The sequence below is a fragment of the Stegodyphus dumicola genome, chromosome 5 (genome assembly GCF_044657685.1).
Source record: "Stegodyphus dumicola isolate Sdum_Otavi_A_Nest chromosome 5, ASM4465768v1".
NCBI classification, from domain to species: Eukaryota; Metazoa; Arthropoda; class Arachnida; order Araneae; family Eresidae; genus Stegodyphus; species Stegodyphus dumicola.
The window spans coordinates 224,033,459-224,056,720 of NC_140772.1; the positions used below are offsets into that span (position 1 = coordinate 224,033,459).

General features: G+C 32.6%; 1 protein-coding gene across 2 annotated transcripts in view; it reads right to left on the reverse strand.

Annotated features, from left to right (window-relative positions):
- Positions 1 to 23,262, reverse strand: part of LOC118185418 (sorting nexin-29-like) — a 145,611-nt gene that overhangs the window by 87,149 nt on the left and 35,200 nt on the right. For both annotated transcript variants that reach the window (XM_085817724.1, XM_085817725.1), the window contains exons 3-6: positions 20,256 to 20,308; positions 15,510 to 15,590; positions 13,623 to 13,678; positions 11,570 to 11,744 (exon numbers count right to left, since the gene is read on the reverse strand). In XM_085817724.1, coding sequence (XP_085673850.1) covers positions 11,570 to 11,744; positions 13,623 to 13,678; positions 15,510 to 15,590; positions 20,256 to 20,308 — 365 coding nt within the window. The remainder of the gene's footprint in view (positions 1 to 11,569; positions 11,745 to 13,622; positions 13,679 to 15,509; positions 15,591 to 20,255; positions 20,309 to 23,262) is intronic.

Sequence of the window (23,262 nt, forward strand, 5' to 3'; positions counted from 1 at the left end):
AAAAAAAAAAAAAAAAAAAAAAAACTGTGTTTTCCAAATTAGATATTGCAAGGGCTTATCATCATTTACCAGTCTATGAAAAGCACATATCTAAACAGTGGTAATTATCCCTTTCAGTCTTTTTGAATTTTGGACTAAAAAATGTTCCTCAAACCTTTTAGTGTTTCATGCATGAAATGTTATGAGGACTAGATTTTTGTTACACACATTAGACATTGTGTTCAATGTCAGGAGAATTTAGCTATCTGCACTGTGTCTGTCACCAAAGCCTCTTGATTTCAGGAAGGCTGATGAAACAATGACCGCGTTGCTCCTCTGACATTGTTTCAACTATAACAAATCAGAGAACGTAAAAAAAAAACCGAAAATTTAAGAACACATGACTAATTCGGTCTGCAAACTGTTTTAGACAAGGAAAGAACATGAAATGCTCTTAAATTCTTGACCACAGAGACTCTTGTTGATAGCAAGATCCTCACATAATGAGGACAGTAACTTATAATACTTATCTTACCTATGCATTCAATATTAATTGTCAACTGTCATTATTGTATTATTAATAGAGCTTATCATAGGTTTATGTTAAATGTGTTTTTGTTCTATATGCAGTAAGTAATGTGAAACCTTAACAAATTCTACCACACCAGTTATCACATGGATGTGCAGCATCCTCCCCCAGAAAAAAGATCAATACGGCTCCAGGTCCCATCTCACCAAGAGGGGGATCCCTTGAAGGGTTAGGCTACCTCAGGATTGCCACATCTGTACACACAAACAATGAGCTCCTGACGGCCAAAATTTCATATGAGAAATGTGCATATGCACATATATATACAGGGTGATTATAATTAAAGTTTAAGTTTCAAAACACTATAAAAAAAGAACCACTGATGAAAATGATGTGAAATTTGAAAGGAATGTTATTGAAGAAGGCGGAAAGCGTATGGCAGAAGAAAAAATTTAGTTTCAAAAGTTAGCAACAGATGGCGCTGTAAGCGGCAGAATCACGACGAGAAACGAGAAGCGATTCGTAAAACAATGGCTAAGGTGGAAGTTACACATTAAAACGCATTGACAAATTAGAATTGTTGAATAATTTTATTTGCATGACTGTACATATCACATCGAAAGGGACAAATCGGTTTCAAGAGTTTTGCGGCGACATACCGCATAAGAACCATTCATCAAAGAAGTTCGGAACTGTCGCAAGACTGGCACAAAACATGTTCAATATGGTGTCCACCGTTGTGTGCAACAAGTTGAAAGCGACAAACAGCATGTTCCACAACGGATCGCAGTGTCTCCGGGGTGATGTTCAGAATGTGTTGCGAAATGCGTGCCTTTAATTCCGCTAAATTTGCAATTGGAGCACGGAACACAACATCCTTCAGATATCCCCACAGCCAGAAATCACACGGAGTAAGATCAGGCGATCGGGACGGCCAGGCTGTAGGGAAATGACGGCTGATAATTCGAGCATTTCCGAAATGGTGCCTCAGCAGCTGCTTCACGGGATGTGCAATGTGCGGAGGAGCGCCATCTTGCATAAAAATGATTTCATCCACACATCCACGCTGTTGCAGAGCTGGAATCATGTGGTTGCGCAAAAGAGACGCATACCTCTGACCAGTGACGGTTGCAGTAACAGGACCGGAAACACCCGTCTGCTCGAAAAAATATGGTTTTAGGATGAATGATGCCGTAAAGCCACACCATACCGTGACCTTTTCAGGATGAAGTGGTACGGGGTGCGTTGCCAGTGGATTTTCTGTTGCCCATATTCGACAATTCTGGGTATTCACGTATCCTGTCAGATGGAAATGGGCTTCATCTCTCCACAAAATTTTCCACGGCCATTCATTATCCACTTCCATGCGAGCCAGGAATTCTAACGCAAACGTCTCCCTAGCTGTCAGGTCAGGCGGAAGCAACTCCTGCACATAGCCAATTTTGTACGGATAGCATTGCAGGATGTTTCGTACAATTTTCAGCACCGTGCTCGTAGGCCTGTCCAATGTTCGTTCAATTCCTCGTGCACTGCACGGTTGCACACCACCAGCCGACCCCTCCTGTAATGCTGTGGCCACTTCTTCAACTACCGTCGAATGCACTCGTTTTCTCCCTCTACCAGATTGCACATCAAACGAACCTGTCGTTTCGAATTTTAGCATCATTTTCTTTAGACCTACGACACTCATTGGACCAACGCTTTCTTTTATACCCTTCAGTGTCCTGAATTTTTGCAGAGCTACTCTTGCACAATCATCATTCTTGTAATACAGCTTTACCAGCAGAGCGCGGTCCTGCAGTGGCGGCCATGGGACCCATGGCGAACGTCTGAGACGCGAAATGAGGAACAGCCTGGTACCTGGTGGCTTTATAACACTGAAATTTAACTAACATTTTAATTTGCCTTCTTCCGCTTGCAGCGCCATCTGTTGCTAACTTTTGAAACTAAATTTTTTCTTCTGCCATACGCTTTCCGCCTTCTTCAATAACATTCCTTTCAAATTTGGCGTCATTTTCATGAGTGGTTCTTTTTCTATAGCGTTTTGAAACTTAAACTTTAATTATAATCACCCTGTATATTAACCTAACAGGCAAGAAAATATTGCAGAAATAGTGTAACATAATTAAAAGGGCAGTAATAGTATTTATTTGCCTTTCGGATAACAGATTTTTTTTATGCACATTAAAAAATGCCTAGAGCACAGATGGTAGAATGCACAATAGTGCTATTTTATATAGAGGAAATCCTACTGATATATAGTAAAGTATTTCAATAGTAAGTGTGAAGTAAAATATTATAAAAAAAAACATGAAAGAATTATCTCAAGCAGAACAGCAGTGAGAGGAAAAGATAGAAAACAATTACCTGGCAGTTAAATTAATAGATGTGCTTCATATTCTAATACAAAACCAGGATATCTAAGTTCTGAGCATAACAAAGAGCAAAGACAAAAGTTTTTTGAGCGATATGAATTTTTTAAGTTATCAAGAACTAGTTTTTCAGTATTTAGAGAATGCATTGCAAAATCTCAACAAGATAAACATACATCATAACATATGGCTACAGAATTATCTCATATGGACAATACTGATACTGGTCTATATTTTTGAAGATATTTAAATTAATTCAATTACATTGTTGTTCTTGTGCATTACTGCAATATCATGTATTCTTTTATTTCGTTTTTTTTTTTTTTTTTTTTTTTTTAGAATGACAGTTTTAGGATTTATGTTAGTATAATTAAATTTGTGGCCACTTGTTTTGTACATATGTGTTTATTTCTTGTTTAAAATTGTAGATTTTGAGATTCTGAATTCAACAACTTTTAAACTGTAAAAAAAAAAAAAAAAAAAAAAAGCTGAACCAGAATACAAAGTCAGGGCAAAAAGTGTTCTTGACGAGTCCTGGGGAAATTTTTTTTCAATAAGTTATTTGCATTTGATCAGTAAGACAATTTTGAGGAAGTTTCAGAAAAATGTTTTTTTTCAAGCTCTTGGAAGCTCGAGAACTCTTCCCAAAGCTACCAGAAACTCATGCAACACCACATACATATTGCTCAGACAGCCAGGAAGAGTCAATTGTTATTCCGATCTGAGACTATGGTTCAAAGAGAATTAGCTGAATTGCACTTTACTTCGTGAGTGGTATCGGTAATCTATGATATGTCCTGTGTGCTATTATTATGGAAAATTGTTATGTATTATTTGTTATGTACAATTATTATGTATAATTTCACTGTGATTAATGAATTTGTATTGTTCTTATTTAAAAATTAATGTATAGTATTTAGTATTGTTTAAACTTTAACTCAATTACCCCAAAGCACCTTTTAGCTGAAGATGTGATTCAGAAAAAAGGGTGAGACTTGTTACTTCCGTTTCCCACGAAGTGGTCAGTTGTGCCCAGCTGCATTTTCCTCTTTTCGCAGGGGTTGAAAACACGTGTTTTGTTTGTTTAGAGATGAATAGTTCTAAGGGGCGGCAATATTTCACAGAGTTATAGTCTAAGAATCGTCTTCTTTGATTGGGATAGAAAGGGTCTGTCATCTTGTAGAGAGTTCTGAATTTCTTAGAATTTTGGTTGTGGTTTATCACTTTTGTTCTAGTTGGCTAGAGGGAGTCCAAGTTTTGCTTAAGATTGGCTAAATTTTAATTTTATTAATGTGTGAGCCAATAGTAATTTCGAGGCGTATCTTGGTGAGTGTCAACCGAGTTTTTTTAAGCCGTTGCACGGTAGGAGGAAGGGAGATTTTTTTTGGAGATTTTCCTGAGATTTGGTCCTATTTTAATCGACTTTGAGTGCAGCGTTACCCTACGTCCCCTTGCGGGTGACCACAGTTACGGTTAATATTGTTTATCTCTGTAACACAGAGATAAACAGTCTTCAAAATAAAAAGAAAGGCTTTTTTTTTGTTGTTTTTGTTTTGTTGAGTTAATTGCTGCTGGACCGAGGGACCGAGTAGTGCGGGTCGATGAGTAGTGATGAGTCGGTACTACTGAACCGGGCATTTTGTAACGGGTACTTAGTTGTAACGGGTACTGAAAATCGGTACCCGTTACATATGAAATATTGCAGAAAATATCATACACATTTGCCAACCATATTTTACGATGGAAAAAGTGTCTTTAATAGTGACTGACAAACCAAAAATATGATTCATGCTGTCGACAGCGAACTAAAGTTAAAACATTTAGGATGCATTGCACACTCTCTCAATTTGGGTGTCACAAATTCTCTAAACGAGGTTAACGACCTTCTAACGAAAATTAGGGATAATGTGATAGTTTACAGGAGAAGTAATATCACTGCAAAAAATCTGCGAAAATATCTGTGCTCTAGCAAGGAGAGAAAAGACTTAAAAGTCATCTTAGATGTGTAGACTCGTTGGAACAGCACGTTTTATATGGTAAAACGTTTCCTTGAACTAAAAGACGCTATTTGTTCTACAATGGGTTTGATGAACGACCCCCCAGAGGCTCCTGATGTGCCAGAATGGGAAAGTGTCCAACATCTTTGTGACGTTTTGAAAACTTTTGAAAAGGTGACTTGCGAGTTGAGTTCGGAAAAATATTTGTCAGCATCTATGGTGCCTGTGTTAATCGGCGGACTTCAAAAAGTGAGTGAGTGAGTGATTATGGCGCAAAAACCAAAGATGATTATAACACGCCAAACACAAGATGGGATGATTACAATTGATGACATTAAAATTCAATAAATAAAAACAAGTAGACAAATGTACCAAATCCAGAGGATGAAGTCATATAAACACAAGTTAAAAGCACACATTCAAATTCAAGTCACAGTCTTTAAAACACGGACTTCAAAAAATCTGTGAAAATCGGCTTAGTAAAAGTGTTAATGAACAAGTACAAAATTTGGTACTAGTACTACAACGTGAATTGGGTAATAGATTTACAACTATCAATTCAAGAGAAGACATTGCTCAAGCCGCTTTCCTTGACCCTCGAATAAAAAAATTGGGGCTCAAATGTGATGTCGCCAAAAAAATTGAAAGTGATATATTATCTGTGAGTTATCGGTAGTTGCACAAACTACCCATAATCTTGTTGAGGATGTGGAAGGGGATGATGAAGAGATAAACGAATCATTGGTTTGGTTTGAGTTTGAGAGTAAAGTTAAAGACTTCTCGAACTTCATCAGCTCCCGCAGCAGACGCGGCGATCGACAAAGCTGCGGCAGAAGTGAAAAGATACCTGCAAGAGCCCATTCTTTCCAGGAAATCTGATCCACTGGAGTGGTGGTAAAAGAATAAAAATGTATTTCCTGATTTGTATGAATTATCACGGAAAAAATTACGCCTTGTGGCTACTTCAGTGCCATACAAAAGGTTGTTCTCTAAAGCTGGATTAATACTGAATTATCGGTGAAACCGTTTGAGTGGACAAAAGTTGAAACAACTAATTTTCTTACATTACAATTATAATATTTAATCATTTGTTGACCTTCTTAAAATTCCAACCTAAGTTCAGCTTAAAATGTTTATTTCCGCTGCATTATTTTCAAAACTGTTTCTGGGAGTCAATTTTTTTATGCTTAATTTTTCGTGGTCTTTATAAAAAAAAATAGAAGGAATTAAATGCCTAAAATTTTCATAAAGTTAAAAAATTTGATACTTTTATAACGTTTTGCACAGTCTATCAAAGTTTTACTTGTTTTAATTAAATGAAATATTACTTCATTCAAATGTCAATTTCTTAAAAAAATATTATTTTGAAATTGTATTTAGATTATTAATATAATATAAAGTTCTACAGTTCTAATATTTACTTAGCTGTACTCACATATGTTAAGTTCTCATATAGTTGAAAGCATGCTATCTTATTTTCTAGTGTTTAAATCATCTTTAATTTAAATTTTTATATCAAATGTACTTATTGAATTCATATAATGCGACTCTACAAATACTTTTGTTGCCTTTTGCTGTTACAGCATCCAGATATTACGTTCTCGTAGTTTTAAAGACATGCTGCCTTATTTCCTAGTGTTTTTAATAATCTTTCACTCAAAATTCTTATGTCGAATGCGCTTTGGCTGTAATTTGAGTTTTAAAAATATTTTTTACCATTCTGTTGCATTTTTGTGTTTACAGCAGTTACTGCATCCAGGTATTGCGCTGTCACAGTTTTAAACCCTTTGCTATCTTATTTTCTAGTGTTTTTTTGATAATCTTCAATTCAAAATTGTTATATTGAATATGCCTTTTAAAATCATATTGTGCGTTTTTAAAAATATTTTTAACCATTTTGCTGAAGTTTACTTATTACTGTAGTACATCCAAATATATTACATTATCTCACTTTTCAAAACATACCTCATTTTCTAGTGCTTTTGGCAATTCAAAATGTTTAAATCAAATATATATGTTTATGCATTTTTTAAAATCATATTTTTTGTTTTTAAAAATATTTCTAATCATTTTGTTGTTTATTGTATGGTGCCAAATCTCCAAAAGTACAAATTTAACTCAAAATAAACCTAAATGTAATTTAAAAAGGAACAGTATAAACTTTTTTGTGGAAAAGCTCTTTAACCATGTGTATATGAATAAATGTGTAAATTTTATTTTATGCCAGTATTGTACAATTAAACACACAATGTCATTTATGTTATATTTAATGTTTAAATTATCTTACTTTTTTATTCAGAATTTTTAATATATATAGGGGAGAGTAGAGAATAAGAGATTTATCTTTTTTAAAATTTGGTAGCTTGAATAAGTTTTATTTCACAGTGGTACTGAAGGTCATTATCTTATCTATAAGTGGGATAAAGGTTTGTGATTATTTTAATTTCTAGACCCTACGCACTCCTATGCCTTTTACTACCGAATTGAAGGTATTAAACGACTTCTGTGGTTTGTTATTTATCTGTATAAATAAAAAATATCATGTTAAAACAGATTGATCATTAAATTTCTGATATTTACTTAGGAAACTGCATCCTATCGGGTTGCTACACAGCTAGTTATAGTTAATTTTCTAGTTTAAATTTATTCCAATTTTTTTTCCTTTGTTTCCCTCCAACAACACAACACAACACAGCCAAAAAAAAAAAAAAAAAAAACATACATCCCTTCCTTCAATATCATACAAAGAAAATCTTCCAACGTTTTTCAAGTACGCAACTATGCTCATTTGGGGCTGTCCATAAATGATGTCACACTTTCTGCAACATTCTGGACCCCTTCCCCCTCTTTGTCACAAAGTGTCACACTTCAACATAACCCCTCCCCCCTTTGTCACATGTCACGCAATATTACCTAAACTTATACTTGCAGTTCAAAAACGTAGCACTACGTTATAGATCATATTTCAGACTTTATTTTTAAATTTAAACTATATGTTTTAATGACATCTGTAAATATAACAATAATAATGATTCGTGCACTTATTTTGTATGAAATAAGGGAAAAGTTTACTGCAAAAAACATAATTAATACACAATAGCAATAAAATTACAATTTCTGCCGCTACCCTATTCTCAAAACCTACTCTGAATGCCTTTTTTTTTTTTTTTTTTGGAAAGAAAGGAATGTAAGTAAAAAAAAAAAATCACATGAAAGTTGCTTTTGCCCCAATTAAGGAAATACCTTCAAATTTTAGTAATTTTAAAATAACTTCAAAATTCAATCTGCTGATTTTAAACATTTTTATTTTAATCAAAATATGATGTCACACTTCTTGTTACCCCCTCCCCCGCCTTGTCACAAACTGTCACAATTTCACTACCCCCCCTCCAAGCGCGACATCATTTATGGACGACCCCTTTCACGAAATTGATAGAGCACCCATCGATTTTGCTGCACCTGCACACAAGATACAACCGAAAGCGAAAATGTTTCCATCCATCCACCTCCAGCGCCAATCCTCCCAACCCCCACTGGCCATCACAAATCAAAGACAATCTACACAAACCCAACACCAGAAACAACCCGCCGCGCTCTCCTGCTCCTCAGACACTTCCGTAGTTGACATGTTTTCTGATATTCAAAATCTTACTCCGAACAGATAAAATTAAACACGTGGTGACGTGGCAGAGTTCCTTCAGTGCGCAAAATCGTTAGCTGCATATTTCGGCACTCCAAATCGTTACTAGGGCACTTCGGTACTCCAAATCGTTACTAGGGTACTTCGGCACTCCAAATCATTACTAGGGTACTCCGGTACAGCAAACCATTACTAGGGTACTCTGGTACAGCAAATCGTTACTTCGGTACTCCAAATTGTTACTTGGGTACTCGGTACTTGAAATCGGTTTTCGGTTCTTTTCAAAGTAACGGTTACTTGAGTAACGGGTATTTTGTACCGGGTACTTGTCTGTACCCGTTACCTCGTTACTCTCGTACCAGGTACAAGAAAGTACCGAAGTTGCTCATCACTAGCGATGAGAGAATTCCCGTTATGCCATGAAGAGACATCAGTATCGGTTTTCCTGACAACTATGAAGTGGAACTATGAGAAAAATTCCTGTTGTGCTTTGAACAGACATCAGTATTGGTTTTCCTAACAACAACGAAGGGGGATTATAAAAATATTTCGACTGTGCCTGGAACAGACTTCAGTATTGGTTTTCTGAACACCGATGAAGTTGAAATTGGACCGTTTTGTTTCGACGTTTTGTGACTGGATACCGGCAGCTCCTCAAGGCTCTCAGACTGGTATATGTGGATTAGTGAGCAAACATTTATATTTTTATTTTGCTTTTCATTTATAAGTAATTGTTAGGATTTGGGAAGAGTTAAATTCTAACGCCTTAGCCGACGTTTTATATAGATTAAAATTTGTATTTTGCTGTTAATAGATCAATCAATAGTTGAGTGTTACGAATAATAAATAGTTGAGAAAGTGTTAGCTATGTTTTTTAAATGTTTAATTGTCATGAGTTTAAACTGAGTACATATTTAAAAGATTAATATGAGGTGTTTCTCTATGATTTTTGTATTAATGGAATAATGTTTAAAATGAGATTGATATGAAAAAAAAAAAACTTTTAAAAAGATTTTGTAGGGGTAGTCTGGCCAGCTATTTTAAATTATAATATATGAATTATTTAATAAATGAGTTTATTATTTTCATTATTGTATGTTTCTTTGAGTTTAACTGTGGTCTACTGAAGGTCACCTATGTGATCCTTACAGAACATGGTTATTCTATCGAACCTGGGTAACCCTCTTGCGGTAGTAGAAAAATCAGTTTTAAGAGTTGTGACTATATGATCGGCTAATTAATTTATTTTGATTTTGTGTTTAGACTTCTTATGTGTGAGATTTATCCTTCTCTGGTGTTTTGAAGAGTTCTGTGTTGCATTTTAAATTTTGGTTTTAAGGCTATCTCTAGATTTTGTATTGAGATTTATGTGTTTTCAGGTTGGACATCTGATTTAGTTTTATTTTAGTGAGAGATAGCGTGTTGATGATTTTGTTGCGGAAGTGCCTTTTTCGCATTTTGGTTTTTATAAATAACCTTTGTTTTTAGCAAAACACCAGGGAGGATATTTTCTTTGATTTTAAAGTTTTAAAATTTTGATTATGATGAAAGAAGTAAGTACTTAGACTGAGTTCCCCCCCCCCAATCGCGGCACCAAGAAGAAGTCAGTATAAAAGTGAAATGAGTCGAGTGTAAAAAATAATTTTTTTTCCTACGTAACTCTATGAAGGATCTGCTTAATGTCCATGTTCTCCTTAGGTTATTTACGACTATTAATTTTGCTATGCACTGTAAGTCTTTTCAATTAATTTTCCACTTTTTCTTGCTCATTTGAGTGATTATTTAATGACATAATTTGAGTGATAGAGCCACTAATTCACAGCTTCCAGCAATACTAATGAATTCTCATTTTGAACGAAATCTTATTCCAAGAATAAGCAAGATATGAGATCTCAAAGCATGTGCTATGAAAGAATGGCATTCTTTACAAGAAAGTTTACTGTAACTTTACAGAAACAATATCGGAAAGAGTACTCCAAGCTTATCCAAATGAACAAAGTGCCAATAAATCATAAGGTTTATGATATATATTTGTTTTTAAGTATTCTGTTGATTTTGTAGCCATTAAGTTATTTAACTATTCAATAAACTTTATAAAATTTGTCATTTAATCATCATTATTCTTATTTAAATATTACTCATGTTTTACCAGATAAATACACATTATTTATTAATGTAATACTTCTTAAGGGAAAAACTGGTTGGCAACAATGTATTTATATCTCTAGTTTCGACAACAGTAAAAGTTTTGTGAAATTGTTTTCAATGAAGAAGTATCAGCATACAACTGTACAAAAATGAAATCAAAAAAGGGTTCCATTAAAATGAGTATGATGTTGTAAAAAATAATAAAATATTTAATGTCAGACAGTACATCTATTTCATCATGCTGCTTAATGTTGTTAATAATTTCATTACCAAAGTGTCAAATGATATACACATCCAGAAGTTCAGAGAAAATTGAGAAAAAGAAATTGCAGGTGCCTATACAATGCATTCATCCGTATTTTCTAAATAAGAACTATTGCCATTTACCTTCTGCTAGTATCCAAAATCTAGTTAAGTCAGATGATCAATTATTTACATTTTTGTCTCTGGATTTTTTGGACAATTTTTAAAGTCAGCTAAAGTGGGTTAAATTGTTCCAACAGGTTACAATATTTTACCAAAGGTTTCATAAATGAACTAATAAATTTTTGTCACAAGACAGACCCCTCCATTAAAAAAGCTGTTTCACCGGAAATCGAATTATAGGTAAAATTAATTAATGCAGAGGAAGTATACCAATGCTGAATGATAACATATGAGTCATCACCACTAACATGAATAAAACTAAAATTTTCCATTATTTTTCATTTTAAAAAATAACTTTAAATACTACATGTGTTTTATTTTAATCCTATTCACAAATGTGCAATGGAATTTACTTTCAATTAATAAAAAGAGTTATTTAAGAATAACTTTGGTAGCTACATTCTTTTAATTACTATATTTTTATTACTTTTTTCCCTGGCAAATTCAGCAAAGAAAATTTTATGCAATTATGATTTACCTGATTTGCGAAATATCTGCTAACATCATATGCATATAACGTTCCAATGAATTTTCATTCAATGCTGATCTTAACCATGCTCTACCACGTCCAATATCAGTGTGAATATTCTTAAGAAGCATGTATCTCTCATATTCATGCTTATTGAGGATTATTCGCACCATTTGCCAAAACACTGCAACAAAAACATTTTAAAATCAAACACAGATTAATGGCTATTACAGTGTCAGCAAAATATATGTTCATAATAAGATATTTATGCAGCATTACACAGAACATTTCACAATTAAACATCGGGAAGAGAGATGGGTTCTGAAGGGAAGAATAAAAATAAAAGCACACAGCAGAAGAATTCCTACTTTAATTTAAGCCCAACAAATTTTGCACTAATAATAAATTTACATTTTACCAGTGGGAGGATGAATACTAAATTTACTTGTATTTAAATTCTAAAAGGCTCTCAAATCTTTTGAATATTGAATCTCTACAGACTTTTGATGAAAAAAATTAATGACCTCAGCAAACAGAATTGAAGAAATTAAAAGAAAGTATCCCTGCAACTGCTTTCATTTTTGCAATATCGTTCTAAGAAAACAACAAAAACATTTAGAATGCCCCCCCAAAACAAAATTAGAATTTTATTTCTATAGGATGCACTATAAATTAAACATAAACTAATATTTAATCTAACTATTAAAAGAAGTTTAATATGATGACTTGGTAGTACATAGTTTGTACACATTTCTGCACATAGAAATTAAGTACCTTTAAGGGTTATCATCAAATGGGAATAAGTAATTATCTATGTCCAAATTTCTCTTTTTTGTACACTTCTAAGAATAAAAGCCTATATACAGAATAAATTATTACTATTAAATATAATCTAATATTTAACATAATTAAAAAACTCAAGACTACAACAAACTTCATAAAATTTATAAAATAATTAGCATTAAATTATTAAATTTCTTACAGCATTTATGTTTTATAATTCTTTAAAATAATTCAACATATTTCAAATAAAATGTCACTAATCCTCTTTAAATTTTAGTAAAAGTTAGCTTTATGCTGGTTCTTTTATGCCTCTTTTTATCAAGTACTCAGTCTAGAAGTTTATATAGATTTTATGTCAAGTGGCATAATAAGAAGTATGGTAAAATGAGAAGTAAAATTATAACCAGTGTGATTCATAATACAAGCTCGGCTGTTGCCATCACCTGCCGAGAGCAAGAAAGTCGCTGATAAGAACAGACATAAACACATGATGTTGGCACAGCTGGTTAAGTGCTGAAAGCTAATTCTGCTTCTAGCAGTTAGTTTTGACCTAGTTAGTGCTGTAGCTTTACATAGATATATTGGAATTGTAACCCAGTTGATATGTGGTGCAGTTCTAATAAGCTGCTGAAGCACCCCAGGTGATAAGCTATTTTGTATTATTTCAATCTTCACTCATTCGAGAGGTGCGAAATTCGAATCCTGGCAAGGGCACTGTGGAGAAGTTCAGTTTCCTGACATTAAAAAAATTTTATAATCAATATGTTCCATTCCACAAGAGCAAATTTTGAATTCCAATTAAGATATGCGTGTCCCCAATAATTCAGACCATCAGATTCCCACACAAAACTTCATGTAAAATTATTACTGCACATAATAATAGACCTTCCCAAGAGGTTTACTAATACACTAATTCCATGTGACAAGCATTCTCGTAATATTATAACAAATGTAAGTAATAGAATACCATCAATGCCTTAGAAAAAGATACTGTACACAATATCATGCTAAGGATGAAAACAATAATCTACGAAAACAGGCAAAAATTAAGCATGGTAAGTTAGATAGCTGTAGCTTGAAATTTTATAAAAATTAAACCAGCATGCCTTGTACTTAGACAAGCAAGCTGTAACTTCAAACACTGGTAAATTTAAATGCTGCTATTTTGAGAGGCCATATTACAGAAGACACTACCCTCAGAGCATAAATTGGAAGCTACATCCACTAATAACATAAGACAATTTTGATTTCAAAACTTAAAAAAGTAAAGCATGCTCACCCGGATCTGTATCTCCATTCAATATATTAAAGCCCTTCATCATGCCAGTAACATGTCTAAAAAAAAGCAAGTAAATTTTTATAATCAGCTTAACACTAAGAAATAAATCATACAGACATTTCTACACTTCAAATTCAATTTATTTCACTCCTCATAAGAAAAATCTAACATCATGTTTATCTTCATCAACTTTTTACATGCAAAAGATAAACAAGTACGTTTAATGTCAAAGCATTGTTGCTTGCATATGGGTTTGTAACCCATATGCAACGCTTGCATATGGGTTGCATATGGGTGAATGCACACTGACTGAATGAATAACCGGTTACAACTTCAAAATACTAAGAATGTTAAATACAAGACAAGGCAAAATGCATCTAAACAGCAAAGCTCGCATAGAGATATCTCAGTATTCCAATGTAAACTATAAAAACTAAGAACTGATACTTTCTCTGGGTTACATAGTTTTCTCTAGGTCACTGAGGGATTTCCAGTATCTTATATTTCTCCAGATTACTGGAATGCATATATGGTTAAAGTTACATATAAGGATCTATTGCAGTTATACAAGGACCCAACAAAAATCAAAGGAATCTTGGTGCTATCACCAATTGGGCGATTACCTCAGCATTAAATAGACCTGACCCAGTAATCTCATTTATCTGGTAGAACTTTGAATTTTCAGGCATTGCTACATTATACAAAAGCTACTACAATTTTACACATATTTTTACTAAACTTATTTACATATATACAAAATTCATAACACTAACTCCTTAACAAGGCAGTACAATCACTGGGCAGTAACTACGATATCATTCAGCCTGTTTAGGATTGTGTAGGGACTGTCCCAAAGCAATTGTAATTTTAGAAGAAAATACTTTCTGTGAAATTGCATTCCATAGCCACACCTTCCCACCTTCATTGAATCGATATCCTGTAGCTCTCATATCATATATCAGACCGTTTATTTCATTGTTTTCGTGACAAAGTTGATTCACTTTTGTGCAAAATCACTGCATAACTTCAAACTGTGTCTGGAAATCTTAAATGTACTCCTCAGGCAATGAGGTCACATTCAGAGGTTGACTAAACAAGAGATCATAAGGCAGATAAAGGCCATGATCGTAGATGTGGAATAGGTGGTACTGCGATGGGCAGCACTGCGATACCCATAAGAATAGAAGTAACTTCTGGTCCCAGTCCTGCTAGTTTATGGAAACTATCACTGATAGATTGTTAAATATGGCTTGATTAAACCTCTCTGACATGGCACCTAATTGGGGTATGTATATAAGTAAATATAGTAAAGGTGTCGTTTGTTTATGCTGAGTAGTTTGCAGAGTTCTTTCCTTCCTTGATCAAAATGTAAACAAACTGCTGTGTACATAGGAAGAAAAGGAGGGGGGGGGGAAGTTAACTGTTTAACTACTACTCTGTTCTTGTGTTTTTAATTTTGTTAATTGGTTGCTGTTTTATATAATTCTTAGTACATTAATACTTTTGAAAATGATGTTGTCTTTCACAACATAGGCTGGCAAAAAATTAGTCACCAACTGCTGGCAACTTTTTAAAAGGTTGGGTAGATAATCAGAAAGTATCATAATTATTTTTATGTCAAAACTAAATTTTAAGTTTTAATTTAAGACAATAAAAATTTCTTATTTTAAGTACAATGCTATAAAGTTATGTTTCTCTTCAAATAAGTTCTGTTTAAATTTTGTAAAATTTATGTACAAATAATTTTAATTAGATAAAAAAAATATAGTTCCCATTAACAAAACAATATGACTTACATTTATAAGAGTCAAAACCGTTAATACACAGCATATTCGAAGGCTCTTTTAGATGTATTACTGGCATACATTTTATAAGAATGTGACTTACCTAAGTGGTAAGAAACCTTTCCCAACTTTTCGCATTCCATGCTGCAGTACAGCTTCAAACTGAGTACACAAACATACCACTCTGAAAAATAACGACTACATATAATAATGAGTGAAAAAATGCTACACAAATACATTTCTATTTTACATGTGCAAATAACCACGTTAATAATTCATATACCCTAACCACTAACTGCATGACCTTAATTAGAGGATTCAAAAATTTTCATTAATTAATTATTTAGTTCTATCAACAGAAATAATTAGAAAACTATTAATCAGATTTTTTAAATGCCAAAAAAAAAAATTTCTGAAAATCAAAATACTAACAAAATTTCATAAATCAACACAGCTGGTCATGAATTTTGAAATTTACACTGCTATTAATAGCAGCATAAAAACTACTACAGCACAAAGTCCAAAATCTGAACGCCCAATATTCAGAACGATCTGAAATCCAGACCTCTGGAACAGCAGCAACCTTTAGAATTTTTTTTATGCTTTACAATTGCACATTTGATACTATTTGTTCATAATAAAACATGTGCAGAGTCCTGATTCTTAATTTCACATCAATACTGCTGACACTGCTGGCGAATCATTTTACTTTTTTATTATTATTTTTTTCTTTCATCATCACATGACTATCAATGTAATATAGCTTAAGAAATGACTCATACAATGATGTCTAAACAATTTTCTTTTTTAAATATTAGTATCTGAATACTATAGAGCATGGTAACCCTATAATGTTTATAAGGTTCTTAGGCTCCAGCCTTCTTAGCATGCCTTCATGATGTAGTGGTCAGCACACTTGGAGCACATTTTAGAGGTCCGTGGTTCGAGTCCCAGAGAGGGCATTGCTCATTTTTCATCTCTCCTGCTTTGAAAAAAGTACCTAATGTCTCTACATGTTGACATTACAGTTGGCGATAATTATAGATTTCGATAATGCAGCAGCTGAGTATGTTGACAAGCAGAAATTTAAAAGAAATTTCTTTCCATATTCTACAAATAGATTTTGTAAATTATGAGTCAGGTGAAAAGATTTCATTTTGTGGTCTTTTAACTGCGAATAACTGATTTGTTATTCAGATAAGCCCAGGACCGATGCAAGAGATGATGAGCCCACACCAGACATCAGAATTTAGGAAGGCAAAATTTTTACAATTTAGAGAAGCACTAAACAACAAAATTAAAGCATGATAAAAAGAACTTTAGAATTTAGGAAGGTACCAGGGCACAAAAATTTTTAATTTAGAGAGGTGTTTAGCAGCAGAAGTTCGGACCTGCGGAGACTGCACAAGATAAAGCCAGTCATGGCACTCAGAGGGTTAATGACAGATGCGAGTCATACGCTTAGTGAACTTTCATGTGAAAGACAACAAATCTTAGAACTAAAACTCAGTAAATGACTTAGATTGAAGGGTTTCATGATGGATTTTTCCTCTATAAATTCTTTAGTGGCGTTTTTTCAAAATTTTGGCGGCTGTCTGTGCATTTACATAACCTGGCAAATGTTCCCAATGTACAAGATCTTTAATATCCTTGAAGTCTGGGAAATAGGTTTTCGTACTGCTCTTACAATGAACTATCATCAATTAACATTTTAAATTACAAACCATATTGCTGAATAAATTGATCGATTTAAGTAATAAACACAATTATTAAGCATTTAAATCTTTATTTTTAATAAAATTACTAATTGATGTAATTTAAAATAAAAATTTAACTCTTAATATACCAAACATTATAATAACTACTCAAAGTTTCTCAAGCCATGTATTATGCAGCCTCTTTACAGAACTATTTATTTTTTCTTTTTTTTAATTGTTTTAATAATTCATTAACTAATTAATGTACATTCATTACAATAAAATTAAAAATCAGACTTAATCAGACATTAAATCTAAAAAATATTTGAAGCACTTTGTTAAGCCAAGATATGCATGGCTTTCTCTAGCAACCCAAGTCTAATAAAAGACCAAATTGAGACATCCACTCATCCTAAAACTCAGCTATTTCAAAACTGAACTTCACAGTCTCATTCTGTTAACTTTTTGAAAATTCTTTTATTATTTTTTGTAATTTAATCATCCATATGGCCTGGCTATAAACTATATACAGTCATGACATCTGTAGCCACTTTACTTGTATTACCCTGTTATGTGAAATACTTTAAAAAAAAATGTTTTGATGTTCCAGAAATTATTTTCATGATTGGATTGTTAGAAAAACAAATCATCAACTAAGCCATCATTTCATTCCAGATAAAAAATTAACGTAAATACAAAACTGTATGGTAGGATCTAAATATTATGCTTAATAATAATATGCTTAAGAAATTAATTAATAATTAATTAATAATATGCTTAAGAAAGAGACTAAACAAATTTCCAGACTAGGAGTACTAGAAAATTCATGTTAAATAAATAATATTGCTGGAATGAACACAAATTTATAGTTTTGCTCATTTCAGTTTTATTCATTGTCTAAGAAAAATTTGATTCTTGTTGTTAATAACACTTAGGAATTTCTCTTCATTTTTTTCTTTCTATCCTTCTTCTCTTCTATTTCATGTTAATAGTATGTTTACTCCATATATATATAAATATAATACACATACACACAGACACATACATACAAATATACTAACAAATGAAATTTAAGGCACAAAAGCCAAGCGAATGGAAGAAGAAATTTTGATTCTAAAATATTATAAACAGGCACCTTTTAACATTATGTAAGATTTTGAATAAATATATATGTATATATAATATAAATTTTCAGACATAAAAGATGTAATTAGACAGAAATGATAGATGACACAGAAAAGATGTAATGATAATTATTATTAAGTATCTCTGCAGTCATTAGTATGGAAACTTAAATTTATTTACAACTCTGGGTTAAATTATTTACATAACAAAATGTGTCAAACAAAATATTATTTCAAAACATGTTAGATAATTAAAAAAATTAATTACTAAGCATTACCTACAAAACTGGTCTTAATACTTTATTAAAATACCTATATTCATGCAGAATACTACATTTTAGTACTTTTTTATTAGCTGGGCACTAGAATATTTGATCCTGGTGGACTATAATTAAACTTTTATCAGAAGTATCACATAAAGAAAACTTTCATTTTTTAATGGATGGTTGCAACTAAATTTTTAATAAAGTAACATAAACATAAAACTTTTTTTAAATGGATGGTTACAACTAAGTTAATCATCTTAAACCTGTTAGTAACAACCTTTAAAGGGTTAACATTTATAGAAACTCTAAATAACCCATTTTTTAGAAAAACTACAGTTTTCTAAAATGATAAGATGGACTACATACTTAATTGCCTAAAGACAAAGAGGCAAATACCCAATTTTTCCAAAAGAACAGAATTCTTTGTAAACAAAGAGAAATGTTCAAATGATCATCCAATGAGGTTATGCGGGAGAGATTCATCACCAAGATGGCCAGGCTATCATGCCCAAAAGAAAGAAAAAGAAAAAAAAAAAAAAAAATGCGGACACAAACCTGGTTTGATGGAACCTGTATCCCTTTTCTCAATGGTTTACAATTTATATACCTTTGGTGTCAAGAGTTAATGTTGACTGAATTTTGTGAAATTCAAATAAAGCATAATGGAATAACTATATAACGGAAGTTTGCGCTTTATAGCAAAAAAACAAAAAATCGGAAGAGCCTACAGAGTAGTTGAAACAGACAAGTCTTTTTAGCCCTCCCCACCCTCAAATAAAAAACATGTAGAGGGCATTCTTTCACCTCAACGAGGTTTTCAGCGGGTTACATCTTGAAACTAGAGAACGTTTCCTTGCTGCAGTCCCAGATTGAACAGTAACCACTTTAATGGCCGCAATATAGGAACATACAGCTGATGGTAGTAGCATATTTTCTGACTGTTGGAAAGGAAACAAAACTGTAAAATTCTGGATTTTAACATTACTGTCAATCACTCATACAATTTTTTGGAGCCTAAAACTGGATGCCATATGCAGACAATAAAGTGATTGTGGGGTTCCGTAAAATGGCATAATAAACGTCAATGTGTAATTACAATAAACCATCTGGAATCTTACTTAATTGAATTTATATGGCGATGTTTGTATGCAAAGACAAACAATTGTAAACAAAATTTTAAATTTTATGCCTGCTGTGTTAATTCATTTATGTTTCAACTTATTAGTGAGAATTAAATATAATAAAAATAAAAGTCCACCGGAGACAATGACTTTTCATTACAGTTAATGAATGCAATCCTTTTCTTAATTTTGGTATTTCATTACATCTCAAAGTGCTCTAAACCATAAAACAAGTTTCACATCCTCCCAATTTAAGGAATGTAAGATTCTTCAACATTAAATTTTATGCCTGCTGTGTTAATTCATTTTTTTAAATTTTGTTCTAATTTTTTCCCTATATGTTTCAACTTATTAGTGAGAATTAAATATAATAAAAATAAAAGTCCACCGGAGACAATGACTTTTCATTACAGTTAATGAATGCAATACTTTTCTTAATTTTGGTATCTCATTATATCTCTATATCTTTGGTATCATTATATCTCATTATATCTATATATTATTAATATATAAAGTGCTCTAAACCATAAAACAAGTGCACATCCTCCCAATTTAAGGAATGTAAGATTCTTCAACTCTTTACCATCTAGATAATAAAAATGAGCCATAATCATCCTCATGCATCTTGCAACTTACTTTACCTGCTATCATTTTCTGTAGCTAATTCAGTTCTTCCACCAAATCTGATTTGACACTATTAAAAAAAAGGACAGGAAAAAGTTCAGTTTCTAGTACTAAATAAATGTTTAACTATATAAATTAAATCAAAGTTAAAAAGTAAAGTAGCATTAAAAAAAAATCAATTCTGTTCTTTCAATTTGTGTTAACCATTTTTATTACGAACACATTCTTCAATCACAGCGAAGGTTCATAAAGGTTAGTTACTTTAGAAAGAAATGCCTTCATGAAGGACTTTTTAAAAAGAACTGTCTCATACATACTACAGATGGACAAAGCCACAAAACCTCTAAGCAAACAGCTCATTCAGGCACTAAAGAAACAACCAGCTTTCAGTAGTCTTATTCATTTCCTAATGGCTCAGAATTTTTATGGGCTTAAATTTCTATTAATTACAAACCTAGTATATTACTCACTATCAATACATTGGCTATATTTTCTCATATTAAAAAATAAAATGAAAAACTACCTCCCGACAGAAATATAATAATTTAAAAAAGACATTTAAAGGTATAACAAAAGTATAACAAAATGATTCAAATTCTCAAAATGAAATTACACTAGCTTACAGCTAAAATGTTATTAACCCGTAACAGGGAAGGTTAAAAAGTTGAACATAACAGGGGACGTGCGGTCTCGGAGACCGTGCATTATAATAAATTTTAAAAAATTGTCTAATTAAAATATCATCATGATATTTCACTTAGATGTTCTTTGAACATTTTACTCTAAAAAGAAAATATGTTTTTACACTTTAAAGTGAAATTAAATTTTTCCCAGAAAATTTCCCCATAGCCTTAAATTTTTTGATGAAAATCATATGCTGCACTAAATTCTATAAAACTAAAAATAAGAATGCATCTATTTTGAATTAACTATTTTATCTATATTATTTAATATTTAAAGCAAATTTTAACCGGAGAAAATTGTATGTAGCACAATACAGAAAAATTTTGACAGTACCTGAAATATCAGTATCTCACTGATTTTCTGATAGTAAACAATTTAGTTTTCGTCTTCTTTAGCACATTCATTGCATAACTTTTGCATGCATTCCAAACAAACAGGGTCTTGGCAAGATAAACATAAATATGCTGTCTTTCTTTTCTTGCTTGGGGCGCACAGACGTTTTCCTTGATTTTAATTTTGCTTCTTTTGTGCACTGCTCCACATCCTTAGACTCAGCTTCTTTTCCTAAAATACGCTTTATCGTCAGGCGCAATTCTCGATTTATTCTTGGATTTTTCACTCTTGTGTGTAGTAGTGGTTGGAGTAATTCTCTCACTAATTCTTTCAAAAATGCCATTCTGGTCATAACAGGGTTTTGGTTATAACCTTGGTGCAAAATGTATGCGTTTACTGTACTCATATCTACTAACCGGTAGAAAAGAGCAATAGGCCAACGCGTTGTTCTCCTACTACAGTAATGGACAAAACATTTTTCATCTAAAGCATCAACACCACCTTTCATTCTGTTATAAAAAGCAATTATTTCAGGTTTCTGTGTTTCAGAGTCTGTTTCTATTGAATGATGCAATGATGACATTAAAACCACTGCTCGCCTTTTCTTTGGAACAAATGAAATCGAGGTTATGTCCTTAGTAAATCCATACAATGTTGAATTCTCTTTTCTTGACTTACATGGAAGAAAATCTTTCAGATTTTTTTTTTTTTTTTTTTCCAGTTCCAATGTATGTCAGTCCATTTTTCAACAATTCTGTGGTAAGTTCTATGGAAGAAAACTAATTGTCTGCTGTTACATTCCTGTTCGTATTAAAAATTGGTTTGCTCAAACGTAGAACAGCTTGACTTGGTTTGCTGAATTTTTACCCAACTCTCTTCTATGCTAATTCCCCCAGAGTCTTTTCCACAATAAAGATGTGCATTGTAAGCATAATTATTCCGGACATGAGTCAAACACATAACTTTTAATCCATATTTCACAGGCTTTTGGGGCATATGCATTTTAAAGCGACACTTTCCTCTGAATCCAACAAGCATTTCATCAATGCAGACGCAAGTGCCTTATGTATACACTTTCTGGGAGTTATAAATGAATAAATTCATCACTTCAGAAATAAGTGCTGCCGGATCAGATTTCTTTCGTTCTTCCCTATCATCTGGGTTATCAAATCGCAAATTTGAAAGTAAAAATTTAAAACGTTTCATTGACATAACTGCATGAAAAATATCACAACCAGTTCCATCCGTGGCAAATAAACATTCGATATCTTCATGATTGGATTTGAAGACTGATGTGTAAATAAGTAAACCCAAAAGAACTCTCAGTTCATCAACACAGGTGTAGTCAATTTCACCTTTAATCGGACCACATATATTTTTTATTTTTCTTTCAATTTTTAGATTTGTCTATTTCACAATTATGCTTAAAAGTTCGTCAGTAAAAAGTAGTTGCCATACATTTTTTTGGATCTGAATTATCAATTTTTCTGTAAGGTCTTAGTCCAGGAAGTCTTACGATATTGTGAGCTGGCCTTCTAACTTTTCGATGGATGACCATTTGAACCAATTTTTTCCATAGTAGCATTTTATGGAATTAGTTGCTTCTAGATCAGAGAAATCATTGCTGTCTGCAGAAAATTCAGAGTCTGTTGAGTGGGCACTTTCACAGAAATTTTCTTCACAGTCATCTTCTTCACTAAAATCACTTCCAACTTCGTCTAGAATTTTTTTCAGTTCTTCTGCATAACGTGGATCAGAAGGATAAATGAATCTCCTCAGACCTAACTTCAGAGCCATGTGTTCACTACTGCCAAAAATTGTAACACTGAGAGAGAGGTGAGGTCTCACAGACCACTCTAGAAGAACTTCAACAGATACACTTGCCAAAGCATTTTGATAAGAAGGGGTCAGAAAGAAGGTCACGAAACATGAAGCTAGGGGAAGAATCCATTCAATTGGACAAAGCATGCAATAGGGGTGATGGGAGGAACATGTGGTGCAGTCTAT